General features: G+C 29.9%; 1 protein-coding gene across 4 annotated transcripts in view; it reads left to right on the forward strand.

Moving 5' to 3' along the window:
- Window positions 1-14,383, forward strand: part of LOC123264374 (cyclic nucleotide-gated cation channel beta-1-like) — a 245,303-nt gene extending 230,920 nt beyond the window's left edge. For all 4 annotated transcript variants that reach the window (XM_044727647.1, XM_044727648.1, XM_044727650.1 and 1 more), the window contains 4 exons: window positions 3,011-3,234; window positions 4,263-5,349; window positions 6,837-7,322; window positions 10,595-14,383. In XM_044727647.1, the coding sequence (XP_044583582.1) occupies window positions 3,011-3,234; window positions 4,263-5,349; window positions 6,837-7,322; window positions 10,595-11,191 (2,394 nt within the window). In that variant the 3' untranslated portion in view covers window positions 11,192-14,383. The remainder of the gene's footprint in view (window positions 1-3,010; window positions 3,235-4,262; window positions 5,350-6,836; window positions 7,323-10,594) is intronic.
- The last annotated feature ends 2,241 nt before the right edge of the window (window positions 14,384-16,624 follow it).

Here is a 16,624-nt window from a genome sequence, read left to right on the forward strand (position 1 = left end):
CCATTCTATGCAGTTTCTCAAACAAAAATAGTGCACATAAGGTTTTGTGCCAATCGGATCAAAAATTCAAATTTTATATCCAAAAAACGTAAAAAAATGTGTCTTTTTCTATATCTCTACTGTTTTTGTTAATTTTTTTTTTTGAACGGTTAGATCGATTAACTTCAAAATTGTTTTATATTTGAGTTTCAATGAGTTTAATAGTTTGCTATGTCCAGAATCTCAATCCGCTGAAAATTCTAAAAGTTATACCAAAAAATACGCTTTTTTCGATGCACCTAGAACGTTACAACTTTTGAACGCGTAGTTTGATTTTGATTTTTTGGGCAACATTCTACGCAGTTTCTCAAGCAAAATTAGTGCATATAAGGTTTTGTGCTAATCGGATCAAAATTTCAAAAGTTATATCCAAAAAACGTAAAAAAAATTTGTCTTTTTCTATATTTATAACGGTTAGATCAATTAACTTCAAAATTCTTTTATATTTGAATCTCAATGAACCTGATAGATTGTTGTATTTAGAATTTCAATCGGTTGAAAATTCCGAAATTTATTCCAAAAAATACACTTTTTTCGATGCACCTAAAACGTTACAACTTTTCAACGTGTCGTTTGATTTTGATTTTTTGGGTGCCATTCTACGCAGTTTCTCAAACAGAAAAAGTCTATATGTGGTTTTATGTCAATCGACCCAAAAATTTCACAGTTATCTTAAAAAAACCTTAGAAAAGTATCTTTTTTTTCCTATATTTCCTCATTTTTTTGTGAACATTCTTGAAATGGTACAACCGATTAATTTCAAAACTTCTCTATAACCATATCTCTAAAAGCTTTTGGAATTAATGTATCCAGAATATCAATCAACTGAGGATTTCCAAAGTTGCGCTAAAAAATAACTATTTTTTCAATGCACCTAAAACGTTACAACTTTTAAACGCGTGATTCGATTTTGATCTTTTTGGCGACATCTCACGCAGTTTTTCAATCAGAATAAGTGCATAGAAGGTTTTATACCTATCGGATCAAAAATTCAAAAGTTATATCTAAAAAACGTAAAAAAAATGTGTCTTTCTATATTTATACTGTTTCTGTTAATTTTTTTTTGAACGGTTAGATCGATTAACTTCAAAATTCTTTTATATTTGAGTCTTAATGAGCCTGATAGATTGTTGTGTTCAAAATCTCAATCGGATGAAAATTTCAAAAGTTATATAAAAAATTACACTTTTATTAATACACCTAATCGTTGCAACTTTTGAACTCGTGGTTCGACTTTGATTTTTTTGGCGGCATTTTATGTAGTTTTTCAAATAGAAAAAGTGTATATGGGTGATTCTCTGTCAGGACGTCTTAAATCTGTACAAAATTGTCCGACCAAATTATTTTTGATTTTATTAGAAAAAAAAATTAACAAAGGCTACAAAACTATCTGCTTAATCACAATAAATAAATAGCCGATTTAATTTTTGCTTTTTCGATATTTGTGTATCTTTTGCCATATAACATGCCAGGGGACTCTTTTTTTTTTTTTTATCAAATTAAGAAAAATCAAGCAAACTATTTCAATGCATTCAATTTTTCAAGTTCTCAATGATTATTTACATTAATTAGAATAATATTAAGACTTATGGATCCAATTTTATAAATAAATTATAAATAAAAATAGTTGCCAGGGGACTGAGTATCTCGTGGCCTAGACACATATTTCCAGCATAAACGGTGTTTTGACACTAAATAAAATGGCGATAAAGCGCTAAAAGCCCTATGGTTATTAACTCAAGGCTAGTTAGGTCCTTATAAACCTTACAGAACATAAAATAGCAGGCTGGATTCTTTTTTTGGCTTTGAACTTCTGGCAGGGGACTGTTCTTAAAATGCCTGGGACAAACTTTGGTTTAAGGAATTTAATGAAACAAATTAATTTTCGGTACTTTTTATTGAAGAAGATTGTTAGTTAACTAATTAAGTTTATAAACATTATGGACTAAATTATATATTATGGACGAATAACTTAAAATTTAATCTTAAAGTTTCAATTTTGGGAATAGGACAGTCCAGGGGACTGTTATTTCGGTGGTTTACGAATTTATAGTAAAAAAACCAAAATTTATTTCATTTTAGTTTTCAGTGCTCCAAATAAAAATGTTTTTTTACTTTCGTAATAAGTTTTTTTTAGTTACAAAATAACAATTTTTTTAATAAAAATATGCTTGGGACAGCAAAAAACATCCTTACAAAGAATCACCCATATAAGGTTTTGTGCCAATCAGTTTAAAAGTTATCCTAAAAAAACATAATTTTTATCGATAATGACTAGAAATTTTAATTGGGACTTCCAGTGAACTGCCTTGATTTCTGTCTAACAAAGAACACGGGGTCGAATCGTCGTTAAAAGTACTCGAGAATGATTGTTCGAAGGGAAGAGGCCGTGCAAATAGAAAAGGGATAAAATTGGAGAAGGTGGAAGGTGGAAGGCGTGCATCGCAGATTTGTTAATAACCGACCGGGTTGACCCACATAGAGGCGTCTAAATCGAAAACTGGATGATGTGGATACGGGAATGAGGCGGTGATAGGTTCATGTATATATATATTTATAAATCGAAGAGTAGGAAAGGAGGAGGGTTGCGAAAACGATGATGAAAAGGAGGTTCAAGGGATCCTACCATGGTTCTCAAACTCTCAATTTAACTTAGATATGTAAGAGGACAAAAGAAATGATTATGTTGCTAGAAGCTCGTCCTAGACTTTTTATCTTTTTGCGGCGAGGATCAAGGGAAGAACTCGGGAGTGAGGTCGAGCTTTTATTAAAGTCTAGACGTAACAAAGGATTATTTATTACCAACTTTTGATAATTAATTTTGGAGACTGGCTTTATTCTCTGATGAAATTTTTGTTATTAAATTTAATTTTTTGTAATAGCTTTTGACCATTTCTCCGTTTTTTTTTTATTGAATTTTAGAAGTCGGAACAGTATTTGTAATTAATAAAAATGTTAATTTAATTTTCAGGAGTGCCAGCCGGAATTTCTCCACGACCTAGTTCTAAAAATGAAAGCCTACATCTTCACACCGGGTGATTCAATCTGCCGGAAGGGTGAAGTCGCCCGTGAGATGTTTATAATAGCCGATGGCATTTTAGAAGTTATCTCTGAGACTGGTCGCGTACTGACAACCATGAAAGCCGGGGATTTCTTCGGAGAAATCGGCATTCTTAATCTTGATGGCCTAAATAAGTAAGAACCATAAACTTTTTTATTTTATACGATAAGATAAAAAAAATTTTCAAATGCTCACTTGAAAATTTGAAGAGCCTTTTTTGATATCCTACAGTAGAAATTTATCTAAAAAATTTTATTTCGGCTTTAATAGAAGCTTTTTTGGATAGTCCTAATCAAAAAATTAGATTTTTATGATTAATCGGCCCCGAAAAGGGTTCAAATAATTTTTTTCATAATAATGATATATATCACTAGAAAGAGGATTAAAAAAGCTATAAGATCCATTTTTCAAAAAATTTTTTTGATTTTTTAGTTCTGAGATATCGAGCTTTAAAGTTAGAAAAACGCCCAAATTGTAATTTTTTTTTTTGATTAATCGAGCCTAAAAAATGTTAAAAAATTTTTTCTATCAATAATGATATAAATCACTGAAAATAGGATTGAAAAAGCTTTAAGATTCTTTTTTCAAAAAATTTTTTTCGATTTTTCAGTTTTGAGATATCGAGCTTTAAAGTTAAAAAAATGCTCAAAATGTAATTTTTTTTTATTAATCGGCCCTGAAAAGGGTTAAAATAATTTTTTTTTTGAAATTTCATATACATTATCTAAAAGAGGGTCAAAAAATATAAAAAATTCATTGGTAAAAAAATTTTTTTAGTCATTTTATTTCAAAATATCAAGATATACATTTATTAAAAAGTGTAAAAATCTACTTTTTTGATTAATCAAGCCCGAAAAAAGGTTGAAAAAAATTTGTTTATCAATAATTTCATAAATTACTGAAAAGAGGATTGAAAAAGCTTTAAGATCCTTTTTTCAAAATATTTTTCCTTTAATTTGGCTCCAAGATCCCAAGCTCTAAACTGTCAACCACAAATTATAAACTGATTAACGAGTGGTGGTTTGGAGCTTCTGGTTCCAGCAAGAGTTGTCTGACAGGGTGTCTAGGGTTGCCCTTATCAAATCCTTCAAAGTTCACTTACCTAGAATCGACCGATTCTAACCCAAGTTTCAGGTCATTAATCTTAATTTTTCCATTCCAGACGCACAGCAGACGTGAGATCGGTCGGCTACTCCGAGCTGTTCAGCCTATCTCGCGAAGACGTTCTAGCAGCGATGAAAGACTACCCAGAAGCCCAAGAAATCCTCCAGAACCTTGGAAGAAAAAGACTAATGGAGGCGCAGAGAGTAGCGCGACTATACCGAGCGGCTTCTCCAGGCCACGATTCTTCAGACAACAGCGCCAGCAAGCGGATAGTTTCCAAGCTGAAGAGCGACGTCAAGAGCCTGAAGACAGTCTTAAGAAAGAGCAGGAGGTCTCGTCCAGAAGAAGCGATGGAGCTGCAGCCACTAACCTCGAAAGTTCCGCCATTAAGGAGGCAAAACAAGGTCGACGTTGAAGACCGAATTGAAGCAGCTCCTGGAGAGCCGCCGGTTTCGCCTTTAGGGGCGGGGCTTCCTCTTCTCTCGCGGCTCCGCCATCTCAAGGAGAAGCACGACCGTGAAGAGCGCCGCCATCTTGTCGACATGCACATGCCCGAGCGCTTAGCTCCAGATCCTGCAGGTCAAACTGCGAAAGCAGAAGATTTGAACCCGATGAACCCGAATTTGCCTTTGCTCCAGAGGATTCTCTTGCTGAAGAACAAGGCTGAGCCGGAAGAGAAGGACAAGGACAAGGTCAAGGAGGTCAAGGTCCTTAAGGAGAAGATTGTTCCGATGAAACTGGAGGTATTGCCTAGGAAGGTCGATAAAGAAGAGGAGAGCTCCAATAGCATCAAGCGGCCCTGGGAGATGTTGAAGGACGCGTCGATCAGCACGGCGACTGTCTTATCGACCGTTCAGCAGCAGGTTAAGAAGGAAACTAGGCGGAGTCTTGTGCAGATAAGGCAGCAGACTAAAATGTACTCGTCGGTTGATGACCTCTCGCCGGAGTACTGCGGACTTCCGTTTGTTAAGAAGTTGAAGATTTTGAACGAGAGGCAGAAGCTTGCGGAACTAGAGAAGGCGGTTAGAAGCTCTAGTTTGGATTGCGGGGAGGCTACTGAAGCTGAGTTTGATGGAAATTTGACCAGAAGTCATTCTGAGGCATGTGCTATTGAATATGCGAGGAAATTAGCGAAGTTTAATAAGGTACATGATTTTTAGGGGCAACAAAAGTGATCTTTTGAGTTTAAAAAAAAAATTTTGTTTTTTTGGTTGGAGGCGCTGAAAATTAAGAGTGATATTAAAGTTAAAATAATGTATGTTACACGATTTTGAAGCTTAAAAACTCTTAAGATTCTTTAGCTAAAGAAATGAACAAAAAATTTTTTTCAAGTTTTTTTTTAACTTTCAAACATAAAAAATTAAAATCCGGAATTTTTTTCTTCTATTTGAGGTTGCTGAAAATTGAGAGAAATTTTAAATTCAATATTGAGTATGATAGATATTTTTAAATCTTAAAGATCCAACTCTAAGATCTCAAAGCCGAAGACATGAAAATAATTTTTTTTTTTAATTTTCTCGAGCTTCAAAAATTAAAACCTAAAATTTATTGATTTTGTCTTTTGTTTGGGGGCGCTGAAAGTAAAATCTAATATTGAGGAAAAAATTAATTATGATACATGCTTTTGGAGCTTGAAAACTCTCCTTTAAGATCCTTTAGCCAAAGAAATGAAAAAGAAATTTTTTTCATATTTTTTTTAACTTTCAAACTTAAAAAATAAAAATTCGGAATTTTTTTCTTTTGATTGAGGGTGTTGAAAATTGAGAAAAATATTGAATTAACTCAATATTAAGTATGATACATATTTTCAAAGCTTAAAAAGTCTTTCTTAAGATTCCTGAGCCAAAAACATAAAAAATAATTTTTTTTGAGTCCCAAAAATTAAAAACTAAAATTTATTGATTTTGTATTTTGATTGGGGGCGCTGAAAATAAAGATTAATATTGAAGTGAAAATTAATTCTGATACATTATTTTGAAGCTTAAGAGTTCTACTTTGAGATCCTATAGCCGAAGATGTAAAAAATAATTTTTTTTTCAATTTTTTGAAGCTTCAAAAATTAAAAATTGAAATCTATTGAATTTGATTTTTTTGGTTGGAGGCGCTGAAGATTAAAGTAAAAATAATGTATGATACATGATTTTAAAGCTTGAAAACTCTCCTTTGAGATCCTTTAGCCGAAGAAATGAAAAAAAAATTTTTTCAAATTTCAAACTTAGAAAATTAAAATTCAGAATTTTTTTTTTTTGATTGAGGGTGCTGAAAATTAATAGAAATATTGAAGTAAATATTGACTATGATACAGATTTTTAAAGCTTAAAAAGTCTTTTTTAAGATACCTTAGCCAAAGATATAACAAATAATTATTGAGTAATTTTTTTTGAGTCCCAAAAATTAAAAACTAAAATTTATTGATTTTGTCTTTTGATTAGGGGCGTTGGAAATAAAGGCTAATATTGAAGTAAAAATTAATTATAATACATTATTTTGAAGCTTAAAGATCTTACTTTGAGGACCTATAGCCGAAGATATAAGAAAAAATTTTTTTATAATTATTTTTGATTTTAAAATGTTGAAAATTGTATTTAAGAATTTTTTTTTTTTTCAATTACTAATAATATAAATTTTCCAGGAACACGGAAAGCGTCAGCGAGATGATCCATTATCCCCAGAGAACGAAACCCTGGAAAGGCGGAACCTGAAGAGCATTCTGAAAAAGCTATCAGCCGGCAGTCGAGCAAGCAGTTTAGAGACGTCGATAACGCCAGATCCAGACTTGGTAACAGCGGAATTGAGGAAGCTGATGCGCGCGCCGACGATCGAAGGTTACGCAGCTCGACATTCAAAGCTGTCGAAGAGCGTGACCTTCAACTACACGATGCAGAGTCCCCCGTCGGAGTCATCCGGAGCGAACGTCGACGAGACGGGCAGCGGGAGCACCGACGGGCAGGTTGAAGATCTTAAGCCCGAGGAGTCGTCGCTACCAATAAACTTGCCCAATAAATTTAGTATCCGTCCTCTTGGTAGCGGTGATGTCGTTAAAATGCTTTCGAGACCTGATGACGAGTGTCTGGGTGATCTGGTTGCGGGAATCCGCGACGTTATTCAGAAACGCATGGTAAGTTGGTCAATTTTTGGCTGGAAAAATAAAATTGAAGTTAGAATTTTTTTATGTTTCCTTTGATTGGGGGCGCTGAAAATTTAGAGTTATCTCTATATATATAAAAATGAATCCCTATTTCCCTTGGTCATGCCATCACGCGTTAACGGCTGGACCGATTTCACTAATTATTTTTTTGATGAGTTTGTTATTGTCAGGAGAAGGTTCTTATGAAAGAAAAAATTAAGAAAATTGCGCGGGAAATTAGAAAATTTAAGAATACTCAACCACCGTATAAAATCTATATCTATATTTATATTTCCTTTATACGTTATAGTTAAAAGATGATTTATAAAAAAAAAAAAAACATTTGAAAAAAAAATCGTAAATATTAAAAAATAGAAAAATTAAAAATTAAAATGCAGCCAACATGTAATCGGGAGGTTCTGGGTTCATATCCCAGTCCGAGATATCTGAATTTTCTCACATCTTTACATATATATATATATATATATATATATATATATATATATATATATATATATATATATATATATATATATATATATATATCCACAGATTCGGTAGAATCTGGCGCCAAGATCCGTTCAAATCTGCTGTAAACGGAGCGCCAGACTACCGACTGTGTTTACTGTAAGCAGAACGATATTTTGAGGTTGCAAAATTTTATTTAATTATACGGTACTTTTTTTTCCTAAATTGTATATTATAACAGTAATTCATACTTTATTTGACTGTTATTAATTAATTATATTCACTTGTAACAATTAATCTACTTGAAATTATTAAATTTTATCAGCACAAACTATAGCAAGCTCAAAAATTTCGATCCTGACTTTTTTTCTATGTAAAAAGTGACATGCCACAGACTAAATAATTCGAGAATTCATGGTAATCTTCCAATAGATGGGAAACTACAGTTAAAAAAATACATTTCACAGCTTGCATCTACATCCGCCAGGGTAGGCTGGAATTGTTTTTACATAAACTGTAGCTTCAAGGGGATAGTTTGCTATAAAAAATGCAGCCAACGCGAGATTTAAGTTGGTACCAATTGTAAATTTTTATTATAATTACAAAAAATACTAAAATCCGAACAAAAACAGTTTCACTGTAAAAAAAATCGCGCCAAATCCACGTTCATAAGACTATTAAGAAAAAAAAATTTGTTTTTTTTTTTACAAAAATATATAAAATAAAAAAATTAAAAAATCCAAGTAACCGATATGATTACTTATGATTTTCGGAAATTAAAAAAAATTTTGTTATAAATTTAAAAATTAAGAAAAAAATTTTGGAACGTACTTGGTGTGCGTCATTGTGTATTTCGATTTTTTTAAAGTCCTAGTAAATAGATTTTACGAATTTCATTAAAAGTAAAATATTTTGCAACCGCGCACACTAAATACGTTCCAAATTTTTTTGTTTAATTTTTAAATTTGTAACAAAATTTTTTTTAATTTCCGAAAATCATAAGTAATCATATCGGTTACTTGGATTTTTTAATTTTTTTATATTATATATTTTTGTAAAGAAAAAACAAATTTTTTTTTCTTAATAGTCTTATGAACGTGGATTTGGCGCAATTTTTTTACAGTGAAACTGTTTTTGTTCGGATATATATATATATATATATTTCTTCTGTGCGTGTGTTTGTCACTGAATTCCTCCTAAATGGCTGGACCGATTTTAATGAAATTTTTTGTGTGTCCTCCGGTGGATTCCAGAATGGTTTAGATTCACAATTCAGTCCACGGTAAAATGTTTATTTAATAGATTTTTTATTTATAAATTGTTGTTGACCTTGAGTACCCTCATGCACTTTTTATATATTTAATAAATATCATATATATAAGATATATGAAAAAATTCATGTGGGTACTCAAATGAAAGCTCTCGATGAGTATAAAATCAGAATGGACTTATATTTACGAAAATGTTAATTATTGAGGAATGCCCATTGCATATTGTTAACTAATGATGTTTTTAACTATACAAGCTCATTCCTAAAATTTCTAAATTTAAGACGTGTGTACAGGACAACGTCTGTCAGGTCCGCTAGTATTTAAATAAATATTACATATGATACGTCGTTTCAAAGCTTGAAGAATCTATTTTAAGATCCCATAGCCCAAGACATGAAAAAAAATTTTTTTTAATAAATTTTTGACCTCCAAAGTCAGAAAACAAAAATTTAAAATTTCAATTTTAAAAGCTCCTCTTCAAAATTCTATAGCCGAAGACATAGAAAAAAATTTTTTTGTTTGTACTTTCTGGGTTCTAAAGTTAAAAAATAAATTTTTTTGATGTTTTCTTTTTATTGAAGGTGCTGAAAATTAAGATAAATATTGGAGTAATTATTAATAACTATACATATTTTTGAAGCTTAAGAATTTATCTGTGAGATAATGAAGCCGAAGAAAGAAAAAAAAAATTTTTTCTAATAAATTTTTGACTTCAAAGTCAGAAAACGAAATTTTAAATTTCTTTTTCTAAATGGGGGCGCTGAAAATTTGGAAAAATTTAGAAGTATAAATTAAGTTCGACACATATTTTTGAAGTTTTGATATTCACCTTTAAAATGTAGAAGTTGAAGATATGAAAAAAATTTTTTCTCTTACTTCTTGACATTTAAAGTGAAAAAGAAACAAAATTTCAAATTTCCACTTTTAACTAGGGTCGCTTAAAATTAAACAAAATTTAAAAATAAAAAATAACTTTAGTACACAATTTTAAAGCTTGAAGACTCGACTTCAAGGTCCTGAAGCCAAAGACATAAAAATAATTTGTTTGTAATTCTTTTGAGTCCCAAAAATTAAAAGTCAAATATCTTGATTTTGTCTTCTGGCTGAGGGCGCTGAAAACGGAGGAAGGTTTTAAGATAATAATTAAGTTTGATAAAATATTTTGAAGCTTAAAACCCTTCTTTAAGATCATTCAGCCGAAGACATGAAAATAATAATTTTTTTTTTATTTTTTGGAGCTTCAAAAATTAAAACTTGAAATTTATTGATTTTGTTTTTTGGTTGGAGGCACTGAAAATAAAAACTAATATTGAAGTAAAAATCAATTATGATACATTATTTTGAAGCTCAATGATTCTACTTTGAGATCTTGAAGTCAAAGACATAAAAAAAATTTTTTTTCGATTTTTTTTCTTATTTAAAAGTTAAAAAATAACATACTATATTTTTTACGAATCAAAATTTGAAAAATTGAATTGTTTTTTTTTTTCTATTTATTGTTAAAAATAATTTTTTAAATTTCAGGAGGCAATGCAGAGCAAATTCATCCACCAATTCTCGTCTCTAGAACTAGAAATTCACAAGCGAGACCGCGTAATTTCGCAACTACAATCCCGGATCATCGAATTGGAGCGTGAAAATCCAGGACGATCGAGCAGCGGGCACGAAAATCTGGACTCAGGGGACGACAGTACTGACCTGGACGTTTCCTTGGACGAGGACACCTTGCGGAACCACGAGGAACATCCATTCATGCGAGACGGCTCAGTCGATACAGTGCTGGGATCTGCGCGGTCGTCATTGACGCGATCTAGCATACCGACTGTAGAGCAGCGTTGTCGAAAGAGGCGCTCCTGGGAGGAACACTCTGAGGAGGAAACGCTACAGCTCCAAGATCTGCCGAGGTCAATTTCCCCGCAATCGGTCTGGCGGGGAGACGTTGCGATCGACATTGAAAGTTCCGACGAGGATCTACCTCAGAGGAAAATCGACGATGAAGATGGCGATGATGAGGAAAATTCTGTTGACAGTGACAAACCCAACGATTGGGAGTTCAAGATGCTCGCTGAAGCCATCGGCAAGAGGAAACGCAGCCACGAGACTCCGAGTCCCGGTTCCTAGCGCATTAATCATTATTTAATCGAATTATTGAAATTTATCTTTTGTTAACGAAATGACTATTGTGAAGTTTTTATTGAGTGTTTTTAAAATTTTTCGAGTGTAGAATTTATAGTGACTGCCGTAATTTATCATTATACGGTTTTAATGGTTGTAATTATGGTGGTGTTTAGTTATTAATCGATTAATTGGTTAATTAATTATCTTGATATATTCTTTATCGAAAGTTTCGTAAATTGTCTTGTAAGAATTTTTGATTTAAATGAAAATGTATCAATCGATGGATTAATCGATATGATTTTAAAAGAACTTATCGATTGATTAATCGATTTATTGATGAAAAAATCGACCGATTAATCATCTGAAATTTGGCATAAAGTGATTTGATGGATTCTAATATTAAATTTATTAATTAGAAAAATTTATCGAGGAATTCTAAGATCAATCGATCGATTAATAATCTGAAGAATAATTTATAAGCAATTATTATGAATTTCCTTATGAGATTTTATGATTTTAAATGAAAATCGTCGATTAGTTTGAGACAATGCTCGATTAGTTACCTGAAAATTTAGTTATAAATAATTAATTAAATTTATCAATTAAATCCATCGATTAATCAGCGGATAAAAATAATGGATTATTTAATTCATTAATTGGTCGATTGATCATTCCACAATTGATTAGGAAAGTTACTAATCTTATCAGGATTAATCTATCGATTTAATAATCGATCGATTCAATCTGTAGATTAATCATATTGATTTTCCGTATAAGAAATTTCTAGGATTGATTTTCTTCATTGAATCATTGTAAAATAATCAATCCATAGATTAACACTTTGTACTGTTGATTAGTCAATAAATCGATTGATTAACAATTTCTAAGTTTATTTTATACAATATTTAATGAATTTGAATGTTAAATTTCTTAATTTAGAAAAAGATTATTCGATTAATTAATCGACTAATCTGTTGATTTGATTGACTAAATATTCGATCAATTTATTAAAAGTTTTTGTCATCAATATGGAAGGGTTGAATTGTTCTAGACAACATAATTTTCTTTACTCGATTAATCAATTGATTCATAGATTAATCTATTAATTCATAGCTTAATCTATCGATTCATGGATTAATCTATCGATTCGTGGATTAATTTATTGATTCATAGATTAATCTATTGATTCATAGATTAATCTATTGATTCATAGATTAATCTATTGATTCATAGATTAATCTATCGATTCATAGATTAATCTATCGATTCAAAGATTAATATATCGATCCATAGATTAATCTATCGATTCATAGATTAATCTATCGATTCATAGATTAATCTATCGATTCATAGATTAATCTATCGATTCATAGATTAATCTATCGATTCATAGGTTAATCTATCGATTCATAGATTAATCTATCGATTCAAAGATTAATCTATCGATTCAACGATTAATATATCGATTCATAAATTAATCGGTCAATTCACGGATTAATCAATCGATTCATAAATTAATCTATCGATTCATAGATTTATCTAATGATTCATAGATTAATCTATTGATTCATAGATTTATCTATAGATTCATAGATTAATCGACATCGATTAATCGATCGATTAGTTCACATTTTATCTTTATCTTGAATTTTGTTATATTTAATTTGACATTAACCCGTAATCCAGTCAAATTTGATCACTACTTTAAAAAAATTAATCGATTAATCGATTAATGCTCCAATTAATTAATTGATTACAAAAATTACTATCACAAATTCCAATTCGTCTTGGTCAAAATTTTAATATTTTCTGAATTTAATTTTACACAAATCTACCGATTAATCGATCGATTAACCGACAAATTAATCGATCGATTAATAACTTTTATACTTCCAATTTTCTAAATTATGAAATATTAATCATAAAATTCCATTATATTCCATTGCTATCTCTCTAAATCCATTAGATTATTTTAATAATCGACTGATTAATTTATTAATCGATCGATTAATTACTCCTACACCACCAATTGTTTCAACTTTAATTTTAATAATTGTAATTATCTATATAAATAAGTTGGATTTTACGCAATTCGCCTGATTAATCGATCAATCTCTCGATTGATCGATTAATCGACCGAATAATCAAACGATTGACATAAAAACATAAAAAAATGGTTAATTTATTAAATAGACCTTAACTAATGCACAATCGCAGCCCAATTTTATAAACTAAATCATAAATCTAATGAATTGACTCTTATTAATAAATGATTAATCGAATGAATGAATGTTAATAATTAAAAATCTAAGTTTTATTGTTATTTATTTCGTATGTTAATACTCACTGGTGCCTGAGAGATTAATAATAATTAATGATTAACAGCTAAATATACTAATTGATTAATCTATAAATCAATCATTTAAAAAAGTGTTAATGGTAATTTATTGAATTAATTAATTAATTAATTAATTAATAGACAACTGTACTAAAACGAATTTAGACGACGATCTAGTGTCTAATTAATCATCTAAATTTCCTAATGATTAATAATTTTTTTAAGTAGTTGATTAACGATTTGATATAAATAGAAATTAATTAATTAAAGAAAAAAATATTGAGCTGGACGTGAAAAGAAGCGGCAGGGAATTTTTTTTCTTATTAAAAAAAAATATAAATATATATATTAATAGAGATATGTTTAAAAATTATTAATAAAACTCGAAAGTTTATTAATTAGAGTAATTAAATAGTTAATTAATTATTGCAGTGAAATTCGATTAATCGCTCGGAATTTATTGTAATAATTTTGTTAAATATAAGATTAAAAAAAAATATTTATTAATTATTATAATTATTATTATTATTGTTTATATGGACCAGACCAAGCTCAATATTAATAGAGTTTAACAAAGTAATATGTAACGTCAATGTCGAGTGTGAAAAAAGTTATCAATTGTAAATAATTAGAGTTTTATTTATAAAAATTGTGAATGTTAAGTGAGAGGGTGTGGAAATTTTTATGAGCGGTTGTTATGTAATGTGACTATTTATTTAATGAATAATGAGTAATTAGAGATATTACACGGTCTCGAGATGTATTCGATTAATATAGAAATGTTCGAGTAATTATATTATGTATGTATGTACTGATTTAAGTCGATAAAGTGGTAATAAATCGAACAATCTTTTAAATTATGGGTTTTTATTTTGGAAATTTGATACTGTGGTGGATTTTAAGGTAAGTTAATAGTGCATTTAAATATATTTATAACAAGTTTAATAATTCTCTTAAGAAACATAAGGCAAGTTGTAATAACGTACCAGTTTAATACGTCAGTAAATTAAGCTGTTGCCCTAACAACATCCTATCAAAAAAATCCATACAAAGAAAGAAAAATTTCTTGACTGGAGAACAAAATTCTTGGCTCAAGAAAATTTTTGTGTGCCTGAAAGAAGACCGAAGTTGTGTTGGCCGAAGTAAAAATTTTTCTTGAAATTCTATTCTTGGTGGAAGTAATTTTTTCTTGATTCAAATTATCAGAAATACTTGATACAATAAATTTTTATATTTGATCAAGATTTTTAGATACTTTAAGAAAGTAGCGCCACCTACTTCAGCTGAGAAAAAAATTTCCTCACCTTGAGAAAATTTTTCTCTCGAATATTTGATACCCATTTTATATTATTTTAGCGTGCAATTATACATATTGAATGAAAAAAAATGATGAAATATTATTTGATCTTCCCATTTGACATATTAATCAATAAAAATATTGATGAAAATTTACTTCTATCTTTATATTTAATTTTTTGGAGCAAGAGAGAAATTTTCTCAAGACAAGAAAATTTACTTCTACCAAGAACTAAATTTTTTGGAGCAAGAGGCTGAATTTTCTCAAAACAACAAGATTTTCTTGACTTAAATCAATTTTCTTGGATCAAGATACTTATTTCTTTAATAAGCAAGAAAATTTTATTGGAATAAGTGAAATTTCTTGTGCCAAAAAAATTTTTTCACACGCTTAAAATTATACTGTTCATCAACATCATTGCAATTATCAAAAAAGTTGAAGGAACAACAAAATAGGATGGAAAATTATCTAATGTCAATATGAAATAATTTAAATTTTGAATTAATTTCAATTACGTTAAAAAAATAAATCTAGCGAGATGTAAACAGTTAATACGTCTTTTTACTTTGAAAGAAAAATTCGAAGTGATTCAGTCATTGAGGATGACTTTATGCGGTAGTTCGTTGGTAATCAAAAACTTTTTTCGCAAAAGTAAACGGGTTACCAGAAAAATCTGTTTTGTGCAGATTAGAACTGCGATGTACGCATGCGATTTCTTCTTTTCAGAGAAAATTTTTACAAAAAGAGGTTGTGGAACATTGCTATTGGTTGATTAATAATCCAATGAGACCGAGAACAGTTTTTGCGCATCGTATGACTGCTTATACTTCGGTGCTTGCATTGGTTCATCGTTTGCTGCATCGCCGATTTATTTGTTTATTTCTGCTGTCACCTAGGAGATTTTTTTCTGCTATAACTAATATTGATTAGAAAAATAATAATTTGCAAGTTATGCATTGACCGTGGCAAAAAATAGAAATTTTAATATTTTTGCTTAATAGACGTCTTGCAATAATTTGAATTGGTAGCTAATTAATTCCGTTAATAAATTTGTATTGATTTACTTTAAATTTGGATACTTTGATAACTGAAAATTAGTTGTCTAATTATACTTAGCAAATCATTAATTTTCATGACTTCAATCATATTTAGATTCAATCTATAATTGTTTTATTTCTTAACAAAACCATTGTTTAAATTTGAAGATTATTGTTATCTCTATTTGCCTGAAAGGAGTTACAGTAAGATGGATATTTTCCAATTACTATTGAAATAGAATGTATTCTCTATCTACATTGAAAAAAAAAAGTAGATAATAATCAATAGTATGTGACACGTATATGCTATCAATTCCATGCATGAACATGTCTTTTTTCTTTTCGATCGTGTAACTCTAAAAGCTAATTGTCACTGAATCTCTTGCCGATTGTTGAGACGCAACTCAAAAAACCACGATTAATAAACTAAAAGAAATGGTTATTAATTATTGATGTTAACATCTTAAAAAACAATCCAAAGAGATAAAAATTGACTGTGACCTCGATTGTTTGTAACGAACCAATTTTTATTCAGAAATTGATTGGTACCGTCTGCATTTATCATAAAGCTTCTAGTGAATCTGAATTAGTACCTAATGTATATCAAGACTAACAATTGTATTAGAATAGTATTAAAATATTCGATGGTCATTGGCAGAATGCAAAAAAATATTTCAGATCAATAATATCATATGCACGTGCTTTGAGCTTAGTGTCATACCTAACCGTTCCTGGTAATTAATGCAACCTAGAATGTTATAATT

Source organism: Cotesia glomerata, linkage group LG4 (assembly GCF_020080835.1).
Source record: "Cotesia glomerata isolate CgM1 linkage group LG4, MPM_Cglom_v2.3, whole genome shotgun sequence".
NCBI lineage: Eukaryota > Metazoa > Arthropoda > Insecta > Hymenoptera > Braconidae > Cotesia > Cotesia glomerata.